This window comes from Nerophis ophidion, linkage group LG03 (assembly GCF_033978795.1).
Source record: "Nerophis ophidion isolate RoL-2023_Sa linkage group LG03, RoL_Noph_v1.0, whole genome shotgun sequence".
NCBI lineage: Eukaryota > Metazoa > Chordata > Actinopteri > Syngnathiformes > Syngnathidae > Nerophis > Nerophis ophidion.
The window spans coordinates 23,705,701-23,718,070 of NC_084613.1; the positions used below are offsets into that span (position 1 = coordinate 23,705,701).

Sequence of the window (12,370 nt, forward strand, 5' to 3'; positions counted from 1 at the left end):
AATCCTATGCTGGGCTCTGATGTTGATTTGACCATTGAAATGTGTTCATTTTCCAACCAGTAACGTGGTTCCAACGATGGACATCAACGTTGTCTCAATTTACAAATAGTATTTTGCAACGCTGTTTCAAAGTCAGATTTAAAGGACATGTACGTATAATTAACATTGCATCAATGTCTTGTGCCTGCTGGGGTTACACTGCTATCATTTGTGCAGTTACTGGTTATGACTGGAAGGTCTTTGACACACTATGTCATCATGATGTCGAAATGGTGGGTTTTGTCTTTTGTCTCATGTTACATAACATCGGTTAGCTCCTTTAAGGACTATTACGCAAGGAATCTTAAGTAAAGCTTTTTTTTAAAGGGAAGCTATTATGAATTGTGTCTTCTCTGACTGATAAACGTTACAATGTTTAACAATTCCAAAGCATCAAATCGTGTTTTGGCGTGAGCTTGCACTGTGTTATGCATGTAAGTCATGCAGTGACATAAAAACTGCTAAAAAACGTTTTTATTATGCTGAATTGAACGGCGATTGTGCAGACGTACCTATTGTGGTGAGCGGGTGAATCCATGTAATGTTTATGCAGTTTATTTTAGACCGTGTCTGGAAAATAAATAGCAGGAATGACTTCATGATATACAAACCCCGTTTCCATATGAGTTGGGAAATTGTGTTAGACGTAAATATAAACGGAATACAATGATTGGAAAATCCTTTTCAACCCATATTCAATTGAATGCACTACAAAGACAAGAAATTTGATGTTCAGACTCATAAACTTTGTTTTTTTTTTGCTAATAATAATTAACTTAGATTTTCATGGCTGCAACACGTGCCATAGTAGTTGGGAAAGGGCATGTTCACCACTGTGTTACATCACCTTTTCTTTTAACACTCAAAGTTTTGGGAACTGAAGAAACTAATTGTTGAAACTTTGAAAGTGGAATTCTTTCCCATTCTTGTTTTATGTAGAGCTTTAGTCGTTCAACAGTCCGAGGTCTCCGCTGTCGTATTTTACGCTTCATAATGCGCCACACATTTTCGATGGGAGACATGTCTGGACTGCAGGCGAGCCAGGAAAGTACCCACACTCTTTTACTACGAAGCCAAGCTGTTGTAACACGTGGCTTGGCATTGTTTTGCTGAAATAAGCAGGGGCGTCCATGATAACATTGCTTGGATGACAACACATGTTGTTCCAAAACCTGTATGGACCATTCAGCATTAATGGTGCCTTCACAGATGTGTAAGTTACCCATACATTAGGCACTAATGCACCCCCATACCATCACAGATGCTGGCTTTTGAACTTTGCGCCTATAACAATCCGGATGGTTATTTTCCTCTTTGTTCCGGAGGACACCACCTCCACAGTTTCCAAATATAATTTAAAATGTGGACTCGTCAGACCACAGAACACTTTTCCACTTTGCATCAGTTTATCTTAGATGAGCTCGGGCCCAGCGAAGCCGGCGGCGTTTCTGGGTGTTGTTAATAAATGGCTTTCGCTTTGCATAGTAGAGTTTTAACTTGCACCTACAGGTGTAACAACCAATTGTAGTTACTGACAGTGGTTTAATGAAGTGTTCCTGAGCCCATGTAGTGATATCCTTTACACACTGATGTCGGTTTTTGATGCAGTACCGCCTGAGGGATCCGTAATATCATGGCTTTTACTTCTTTGTCACGTGTTGCTGGCATCAAATTAATTAATGATTATTTGCACACACCCAAAAAATTTTTATCAGTTTTAACATCAAATATGTTGTCTTTGTAGCATATTCAACTGAATATGGGTTGAAAATGATTTGCAAATCATTGTATTCCGTTTATATTTACATCTAACACAATTTGGAAACGGAGTTTGTAATTCACCACACCTTTTTACTTGACTTTGTCATCATTATTCATTGTTCTATTGTGCACATAACAATGTTGTTCTTGTTTAGCATTCATATACTGTATGCAGTTAAGAGTGAGTAATTCGCCGCGGGCCCATTAAGTGACCGTCAGGAGATTTACCCAAAGGTCGGGGTTTGTTGTGACCGCCTTTTTGAGTCTCTTTGATATAAGATGTCATTCAGTCTCATGTTGGTGGAATAAATGGCGCACATGTTTTTGTGTGTCAAAAGATACTTCAAGTTGTCTTGTATTCGCGTTTCAAGCGCAACACGACTCATGAAAAAACTATGATAAATACATTCACATACAATAATGCAGTGCTAAAATAAACTATAATTAAAGTAGAAATAAATATACAAGTTTATTTAAAAAAAAAAACTTAAGAAAATGTAAGTTAATCACTTTAGTCATAATTTTTTGCGCTGAAGAAACTTTTGTATGATTTTAGCTACAGACTTCTTCTGCTTGTTTGATATTGTCATTACTGCCATGAGTGGTGGTAAAGTGTATTACAACTTAGTACTACTGCGGCCCATACGGACAAAAACTGAAGATGTTTCTTGCCAGCCCTTTCAGGGACGCTTGTGACCCAACATTGAGCCCAATGGTTACGAAACACTGATCTTGACCATATGAAAGTGTTTTAAATGTTAATTCGAATCATCATAGATCCCCTTTAAGTAAAGGATGAGAGCCAGTTCTCAGTTGAAAGCTGTTTGCTCGCCCAAACTGCATGTGCATGCCACCTGAATGGCGACTGGACTAGGAAATGAGTCAGAGTCAAAGGAAACGTAGAAAAATTTAGATTCACTTGTCTTGTTCAAATGTAAAACCAGGTAGGGCAGTACATTTTGTATTCACATTTTTACCCTACCCTAATTTTCATGGTAGTTGTATTTATATTTCTTATATATTATATTTCATATATTTTTAAGGTGATCAACATTTCAAAATACCAATGTCTTTGCCTAAGAATGGGGATACGGCACCACCTTATGTAACCCATGAAAACACAACAACATTTGAATTAAAGTCAATATTTCAAAATAATTCCTACCGATAGAGTAATGTTTGTGTACATTTTAATTATTTTGATTCACATTTGATCTTGTAAATGCTACCAGTAATTGATTATTTGATTATAAAAAAAACAAGTAAAAAAAAAATGAGACAGTCTTTTTAAAAGGAACGGCTAAACAAGATCCAGCTCCCTTCACATAGTCATATATCTCACCTCTACTGAAAAGTGCTTAAAAGTTGGGGCAAATGAAAAATCATGAAAAAAAGCAAGAATGAATGACATCTAAAGAAAACCTGGATAGGGGAGTGAAACACAAAAGTCCCTCGAAAATCCGAACAAAGGTAAAAAAATAAAAATAAAACTCCATACCGAATCCAGAAGTTTTTCTGGAAATTTCTTATGCAGCGAAAAAGGGATGTGACATTGAGAAGATGCGAGAAGAGGGCAGTAAAATACGGAGAACATGGACATCAAACGTAAAATACGGAAGTTTTACGGACAAATCTGGAGTAATGTGAAGTGGCGAGGAAAGTGAAGGAGTATCCTGGGAAAATCTAAAGCAATAATGGAGAAATGTTATGCATCGAGGGGCAATAAAATGCGAGTCTCTTGCAAAAATCTGGCAAGTATACTGTAGAATTTTACCCCTAAAACAATCTTTGCCCAAATGTTGAGTAATCTCAATAAAGTAAAAAGCCAAAGGAACATTCCATTGGAAAACATTCCATAGCATGTTAAAGAACAGATCAACTCAAATATAGTGTGCTTATACCAAATAATTAACTTTTAGAGACTACTTACGTTATTAACAGACTTTGTGAACTATGGATCACAACATGCAGCAGTCCACAAACCATCTGGGCAATGGACCTAGGTAATGCATTCATTTGCAAATCATCTTAACGATAGCCAAGAGGTATTCCATTCCTTCTAAGAGTTCTTGAAGTGCATGTACATCCGTCTTCATAATACCCTACTCCTCTTATATTTACCCAGAAACCTTTGTGCCTCAGTTACAAAAGGAAACAAATGAGCAACATATCCACTATTTATAGCTTTAGCCATAAGGAGGTGATTTGTTTGGATCCCAGGCGCTGTTACCATGGCAAATTAGTGCTGGGGGAACAAGCACTGGCTGTTTTTTGGAGCAAACAAAATTCATATTTGAAAGCATGTGGACTAATAAAGAACAGAACATTCCAGGAGATAAAATCAGTTGAAGGCACTAAATTGGGATTTAAAAACGGCGGTGTAAGTGAAGCCTTAGAAGAGCTGATTAAATGAGGGTCCAGTCTTTTTTCTTATGTGGTTCGCAAGTACATTCGTCTTTTCCGGACACGTGTCGCAAGACCAAAGGGAGGAGATGAAAAGGCACTGGAGAAGAGTGAAAGGACAACAACTCGGTTCATTTACTGGGTCGGAAGAAGGCAGAGTTTCCCCTGAGCCTTATGAAGACGAGTGCATCAAATTATCCCCATCTGCACTGGCCTGAGACCAAGGTCCTACTTGACCCACAGTTAAGTAGTGTGAAGTGGTATGTGGACCAAATTAGTGGGCGGTTCAACTTCCAGACAAGTGTAGCAGCAACGCCCTAAAATATCCTGAATGGACAATAACCTATTCCCCAACAGGAAGCCCCAACCCCCGCTTGACAACACTTTATTGTGATACTGCGGAACAAAACAAGTGGCGTGTTTCGGTTCATCTTCGAGATACAACTCCCTGGATGCGGTGACAAGGAAATCACTTACAGACGGGCTTGCGAGTGAAACGGGGGAGTTAGTTGTTCGGATAGCCTTTGGAAAATGTGCTTCTCCTCAATGCAGCCATTCTACGCAGAGCTTTACTCGGCTTAACGGGGAGCGTACTAATGAATTCCAGGTCGACGTACACAGCGGAGAGTAGAGCTATTGTGCGGATCCACGACAAAATGTGCTCTTCCTTCCTCAAGGCAATTGGCGAGCGAGCTGAATTCCAACCGGAAAATCCCCTGGCGAAATTGTCTTGGCATCGGTTTCTCCGTCAGCGTTTCATCCCCACGCTCAGTGAAAAATCCGACAAAAGCCGCGGGTTTAAGACGTACAGACCGCATTGAAATTGTCTTTGTTAACGCAATTGCCTGAAAGAAAATATTCTTCTCCCGCCTATTTTGCAGTCTGGGCCCTGAGGCTGCAGTGCAATTAGCGGAGGTCATTCCTCCTGAGTACTTTCAAGCCTTGGCATCAATTACGGACTGTATGCCATGATAAGCTTTGGTACATGATGTGGCAGCTTTCATGACTAAATATTTTGTACTGTCATACACTAAGGACACACCTCAAACGACTGACGTTGGGCTGCACTTTTTCACTGTTTCATGCTTTAAAACATCGAGGTAGACTTCACCTGTGTAACTTTCTAGGACCCACAGGAAGTTGCAAGTTATCTCAAATTTTTGTGTAGCAAGACAGCCGCACCCAAAACACAAAACATACTATGTGATCAAAGCATGACGTGATTAATCTGCATTCATACATGAGTAATGTGCTAATTTTTTTGTGATTAACTGCACTCAAAAACGTCACCAGTCCGACTTTAAACACAAAGTAAAAAGCTATAGTTAAATGCAGAAGTACGTGGTCTAAATACCATATTTTTTGGAGTACAAGTCGCTCCGGAGTATAAGTCGCACCTGCTGAAAATGCATAATAAAGAAGGAAAAAAACATATATAAGTCGCACTGGAGTATAAGTCGCATTTTTGGGGGAAATTTATTTGATAAAACCCAACACCAAGAATAGACATTTGAAAGGCAATTTAAAATAAATAAAGAATAGTGAACAACAGGCTGATTAAGTGTACGTTATATGACGCATAAATAACCAACTGGGAAGGTGTGTCAGGCTATCCCCTGACAGTTAGTCTATGTTTTAGTTTTTTTCCTCTGCATTTGTCTGTTTTTTCTGTGTTTAGTATCTCCTGTCTTTAGTTCCTGTCTAGTGCTCTTATTTTGTCAGCTTCCTGTCTTGTTCCCTGAGTGCTGTGTTCCTCCTCAGCTGCGGCTGATTGGCACCTTACCACACCTGTTGCCAATCAGCCCGCTCCTATTTGTACCTGCTTTGTCTTGTGTCAGTTGCTGGATCATTGAATTGTCATTCGGACTTGTATTGTCATTTGTATTGTCGTTGCCTCATGTCACTCTTGTGTTTTTGCTACCTGTCCTGTCTGGCATAATTTCAGCAATTACCTGTCGTGCTACATCTTGTCCTGGTCGTCGTAGCGGTAAGCTGTTTTTGTTAGCCATTAGCTATTTCCAGTTTTTCTGTTTGTTATCCTCTAGCTTCCATGCTAAAGTTCCTTTTTGTTTTTCTAGCTCCCAGTGCTAGCTCTCTTAGTTTGTTATTCCGCCCACGTGCGTGCTTTTTGTTTGTACCCTTTGTTTGTTCTAGTTCTAGTATTTTAAATTAAACTATGTTTTCCTGCAAAATGCCTCCCTCCTTCTCTGCATCTTGGGGTTTGTCAACAAATAACTCTGACAAGGTGCCTGGTATGATAAAGTAACATATTATGGTAGGAGTCATTCAAATAACTATAACATATACAACATGCTATATGTTTACCAAACAATCTGTCACTCCTAATTGCTAAATCCCATGAAATCTTATAAGTCTAGTCTCTTACGTGAATGAGCTAAATAATATAATTTGATATTTTACGGTAATGCGTTAATAATTTCACACTTAAGTCGCTTCTGAGTATAAGTCGCACCCCAGGCCAAACTATGAAAAAAACTGTGACTTATAGTCCGAAAAATACGGTACATGGCATTACATAATGTTCACAGGGATGGGTACAGAATCTGGTACTTTTATAGGCACCGACCAAATTTTTATTAATACTACTTTGTATCAATACACGTGAAATCAAACGGTGCCATATTTCGATACCTTTGTTGCACGTGATGTCAGGTCCAGTTGCAGACTTGTTACCGGCTGTAGACTAAATACTGGCTCAAGGAAATAATCAGTTAAGCACATTGTTCGTATAACGCCATTATTAACTTTTCCGAGTAACGAGTAATCGAATTAATTATTTTTAGGTCCGTAACAAGGTTGTTAGCGATAGTAACGTGGCACGCTGAATTTGATGTGGTTTTATTTACGTCAACAACAAGACGGCGTCAGAGGTGCAGGAAGTTCAATGCAGGAACTATCGTTTTACTCGTAAAAGCAAAGAGCAGCACCGCACTATAATGAAACTTGGGAACATTGGGAATATTGAACAACAAATCAATGACTGAAGTGACAAAGTTTTCCATCCAAACAATACACCGTTTGTTGACAAGAAGATATGACGGTCGTGGAAGCACATTCAATCTCTTTATTAACCAGCGGTAACAAAATCCGGTGAAAAGATTAAAAAGAGCTGGTGTCACAGCTAAAGCTAACAAATCTCAGTTGAAACCATCGATGGCGTCACAAGTCACTTAGCAACAGGCCCCACCTTTTAAAAGCACAGACTCTTAACACATTGTGCTCTATACAAAACGTCTTTTAACTACAAATGCAACGTATTTCAAGTTTGTTTTTGTTTTTTAAAGTAATTTATTACTTTCCCTAGTAATTAATTACATTTATAAAGAGTAAGTCCGTTAATAATTCAATTACTTTTGTAATAAAAAATGCGGAAATTATATTACTTTTTAAATGTAATTTTCAGAACACTGGTCAAGCAGCACTCAAGGTGAACTGAGTCAAACTCTGTTTTAAGTAATGTTGTGAAGTCAATGATATGTATATAGCGCTTTTCTCTAGAGACTCAAAGCGCTTTACAAAGTGAAACCAATTATCCACATCTTAAGCTATATTTAAACCAGTTTGGGTGACACTGGGAGTGGGTGGGTAAAGTGTCTTGCTCAAGGACATAACGGCAGAGACTAGGATGGCGAAAACGGAGATCGAACCTGGAACCCTCAAGTTGCTGTCTACCAAACGAGTCACGCCGCAACTTGCAATTTTCAACACCAAGCATGCTTGGTAGAAAACGCTCGAATGTAAAGTAAGGCTTCACTTTTCCAAATTACATTGGATTTGCCGTAGATAGGCTACTATTAGCATTAGCGAATCTACAGGGTGATTTCAAAACCTCCAAATTTGGTAATGATAATTACAACGAAGATGAATGTTACAATCAAACAGCCGGTGTGTAATAAACACAATATTTACGGTATAAACACTTTGTAGGGTGCAACATAACACATTCAACATCCTGAAAAAAGCTACTTCCTAGTGAGACAACATACCACAGATAGCCTATAACTATGCAGTACTGTCATCTAATGTTTTGGAAGTGCAGCTGCATTGCAAATGAGACTTAAAAGAACAAGAAAAAAACCATTGGCAGCACAGTTATCAAAATGACCTTATTTTGTATGTATTAAATAAAAAATTTAATTGTATTATCAAACAATCAACATTTGTTAAAACACACAAAATTGGTACTGTTGAGGACAGGGATAAAATTTCCCAGGTATCAAGAATTGGTACCCATTTGGTTAAAATGTGAACAGTACCCATCCCTAAATGTTCAACCAACACACTTTTAACAGTACATGCGCAACAACACAGAGAAACACATTACTCTAAAAATGGTCATAGTGTGGACCCACAAGGTTGTTATCGCAAAACGAAGTATCTAATTATGAAGCAACAACAAGGAAGACAACGGGCAGATTGGTCTTAAGAAGGTACTGACATGACTGAAACCTACTCAGTGGCCTAGTGGTTAGAGTATCCGCCCTGAGATCGGTAGGTCGTGAGTTCAAACCCTGGCCGAGTCGTACCAAAGACTATAAAAATGGGACCCGTTACTTCCCTGCTTGGCACTCAGCATTAAGGGTTGGTATTGGGGGTTAAATCACCAAAAATGATTCCCTGGCGCGGCACCGCTGCTGCCCACTTCTCCCCTCACCTTCCTGGGGGTGATCAAGGGTGATGGGTCAAATGCAGGGAATAATTTTGCCACATGGAGTATGTGTGTGACAATCATTGGTACTTTAACTTTAATTGTTTTACTTTAAAAAGGCTAGCTAATGAGTACACACACAGTGGTACTGCGGGATACGAGTGCCCCAGCTTATGACGTTTTGGGAATACAAGCTCTCTCTCAGCTAATCGTTATGTTTTAGGTTACGTGCGAAAATTGGGTGTACGAGCCTCCCTACCACTACTTGTTGTAGCGACTGCCATGGCAAATCCCGTAAGACTCACACAAAACACTCGCCAGCGTTAGCTTTTTGCTAGAGATCAACATAACTTTGTTTTTCCAAACATGGAAAGGAAGACGCAGATGACATTCTTTGAATTCAAAATAAAAATAAATCATGAAAAACATGCAGTTGACTTGGTGGAGCTGTTGGGGTTAAGAGGTGCAAGCACAATGAGTTGATGATGCTGTCACGTCTGGGTCGCATCTTTATGCGGGGTCGTTCTCCCACACCGGACAAAGCGTTCAAGTAAAAACATTATTTATTCTCAAAAATAACGCAAAGTACCCAAAAAACTGAAAACAAGCAAAAGGAAAATGGTGCCGATTGGCACTGGATGCTAAACTAACACTTAGCATAAACTATGGATAAAAAAAACTTACTAACTGTAGCATGAACAAAGAAAACTTACTTGGCAAGGTAACAAAACTTAAGTGGACACGGCATGGATCGAACATTGGCGCCAAACAACAAAGCCAGGCTGACCAACTGGCAAAGACAGGCCCAAATAAAAGTCTCTTGACCAGAGGCAGGTGAGCGTCCGAACACCAGCGGCAGGCTACCAAAACAAACAAGAGTGCACCAAAATACAGGAACCGACAGAGTCCAAAACAACAGAAAACAACAAAAACATAATCCAGACCAACAAACATGACAGATGCCAGTCAAAGACATTAAAATAATACCCAAACGGCAGACAATAATCAATGAAAATATGGCGCAGCTGCTACAGATGGTGTGTTTGACAGCAAACCAAAGATACAGTAGGAGTCTATTCTCCAAGATAATTGCTGTACATTTTTATTACAGTACTTCATAAAAATACTGTAGTTGTGTTGTGTTGATTGTATACAATATTTATTACATAAAATCTAGCTTTTCTTTTTAAAGGGCATGTTACATGTTAAAATGGTGCTGTTTTTGGGAGGCAACACACAGATTAAATTGATTTCAGTTCATTTACAGTAAGTGCGTGACCATTTCTAGCAGTACGGACTGCGTTACAGAACACATTAAATTTGTGTCTGTGAAGACTGTGTGGCATAACGATGCCGGATTTATTCTTCCGTGGATGCGTCGGCGAGAACACAGCAAAATGTAAGAAATAACGATTTATTAAACTCAAACAGGCTCAAAATACTGGTGTTAGAAAAGGCTAACAAACGGGGAGTCTCTGGGTTCCCCCGGGCGGGGGCGTCCCGTCTTTCTGCCCGTGTGGGGGGTTCTCTCTCGCTGGCTTGGGGTCTGGCCATCCACTGCTTCTCTCGTGCCCTGTCCTCTGCCGGGCGTGTCTGTCTGCGGCCTGCTGCCGGCTCTTTACATCAACTAGATTATTTGCCTGAGAAGCTGGACAGGACAAAAAAAAACAAAAAAAAAGGCTAACAAATGGCGCTAGCGTAGAAGCTAGGAATATGAACAAACAATACTAAACTTGGCACGAAGGCACAAAAAGATAAAACAACACAATTAGCACGAGACCTAGGAAAAAGGAATAAGCGTAGCATGAAAGCTGGCGAGTAGTAATAATCAATAGCAGTCGTCACTAGTTGCGTATAAGCAAATTAGGATCCCAGGCAGAACAACAAAAAGGGGCGAGCTTAAATAAGGGAGGTGATTATAAGAAACAGGTGTGCGAGAACCGAGAGTAGCAGGTGGAAATAATATGTAGCCATGGTGACGACTAAACAGGAACTAAGGAAACAGACGGAGAGTGATACAAAAATGGAAACAAAACATCAATCAGTGAAGCTCCGAGCAGCGGATCGCAACATTGTCCTGAGCTACCACTGTACTAAATAGTAACGGAACCCATATGTTGTCACTTGCAAAATTTATTAAAAATATCCATTTGTTTGAACTCAATATCCTGTCAGTTAGAGTTCAACATGTGGGGCCAACTCCGATATTTATTTTGGGGAGGCAGGAACATTAATTTTGCTCGGCGGTAGGAGATTGCTCCTGTGCTAGAATGTGTGATGAGGAGTCACTGAGTATTTGGCTCGACTCGCCTTGGAAGCTGAACCAGATGCCTCTTAGTCAAATCTCCCAAGGAATGGTGTGACGATGGAGGCTTTGCTTCCGTCTGTCCTTGCTGACAGCAAATGAAAGTGATTGTCCTGGTTTGTATTTGTCATTCTAGCTGCTGAGCTGGGAGGGTTCATTGAAAGGATAAGGAACTATAAACGACACGCTGTTGTTTAGTAATTGATGACAATGCAGCACAGGCGTAAAAGCACAATCACTTTTTCCCACGAGAAGAAAAATACTTTATCCAGTTATAAAGTTCTTTGTTTGACATCTTTTCTACTTATTGTCCCAGTTGTAGTCTGCTGTATCAGGAATGTCAGCCGTGGCAGCATGCCAACCCTGTTGTTGATGTTGAAGGAATATTTTGGGCCTTCAGGAACTCATGGGAAAGTCCTAACTTTGACACATTAGTGTCTATCTTTGCATCACTGTTCCAAAAATCCAGTAATTTAGGACCACTGACCTTCATTTTGACCCAGAGAGCTACTGTATTGGGAGCTGGCTCCTGGAAACCCCCACCCCTCTATGTACATCTCACAACAGTTAAGGGGAAGTCCGTGTTGAGGAAATGGTTGTCTTGGCGGCCGTCCAGCATAATCTCCTATGTGCAATGGGAAATAATTGACTTCCTTCATGGTTTACTGCATTTGCTGAGGACCACAGAGAGCACAGTCCAAGTTCGAAGGTGGAATTTGCATCCCATTGGAAGCATATCAACTAAGCAGCTGCACCAGAATATTCCATATCTGCATGAAAACTCAAAATAAGTTGTAATCGGTATCTTAATGATGAAATACTTAAAGCCAGATGAGCCTCTCTGGAACACCTGGAGGAACCTAAAAAGTGTCATAACCCCAATAGAATGTATCTGGGTACTCTGTTGACATAGGACCATGACTGCAGCCCTAAATAACCAATTGCAACATCTTTTTCCTTATAGAATCCTACTTTGGGGACAGCTTCTGCAACATCCAAGCTTTCCAAGATGTATCCACCTTCCATGTGTCACTACAGATGAAGACAAGTCGCAGAAGCGGCCTGTTGCTACTGGCTGCCGGAATGGAGGACTACCTATTCATTGAACTCCAGAATGGAAAAATACAGGTGAGTAGGTCAAATGGAAGAGAGGCAAGCAAGTAAATCACTGTGTACAATGCAATGGTACATTT

General features: G+C 39.9%; 1 protein-coding gene across 1 annotated transcript in view; it reads left to right on the forward strand.

Moving 5' to 3' along the window:
* cspg4 (chondroitin sulfate proteoglycan 4) overlaps positions 1 to 12,370 on the forward strand; it is a 159,353-nt gene that overhangs the window by 99,153 nt on the left and 47,830 nt on the right. Inside the window, exon 2 of the mRNA XM_061894599.1 lies at positions 12,142 to 12,305. Within this exon, the coding sequence (XP_061750583.1) occupies positions 12,142 to 12,305 (164 nt within the window). The remainder of the gene's footprint in view (positions 1 to 12,141; positions 12,306 to 12,370) is intronic.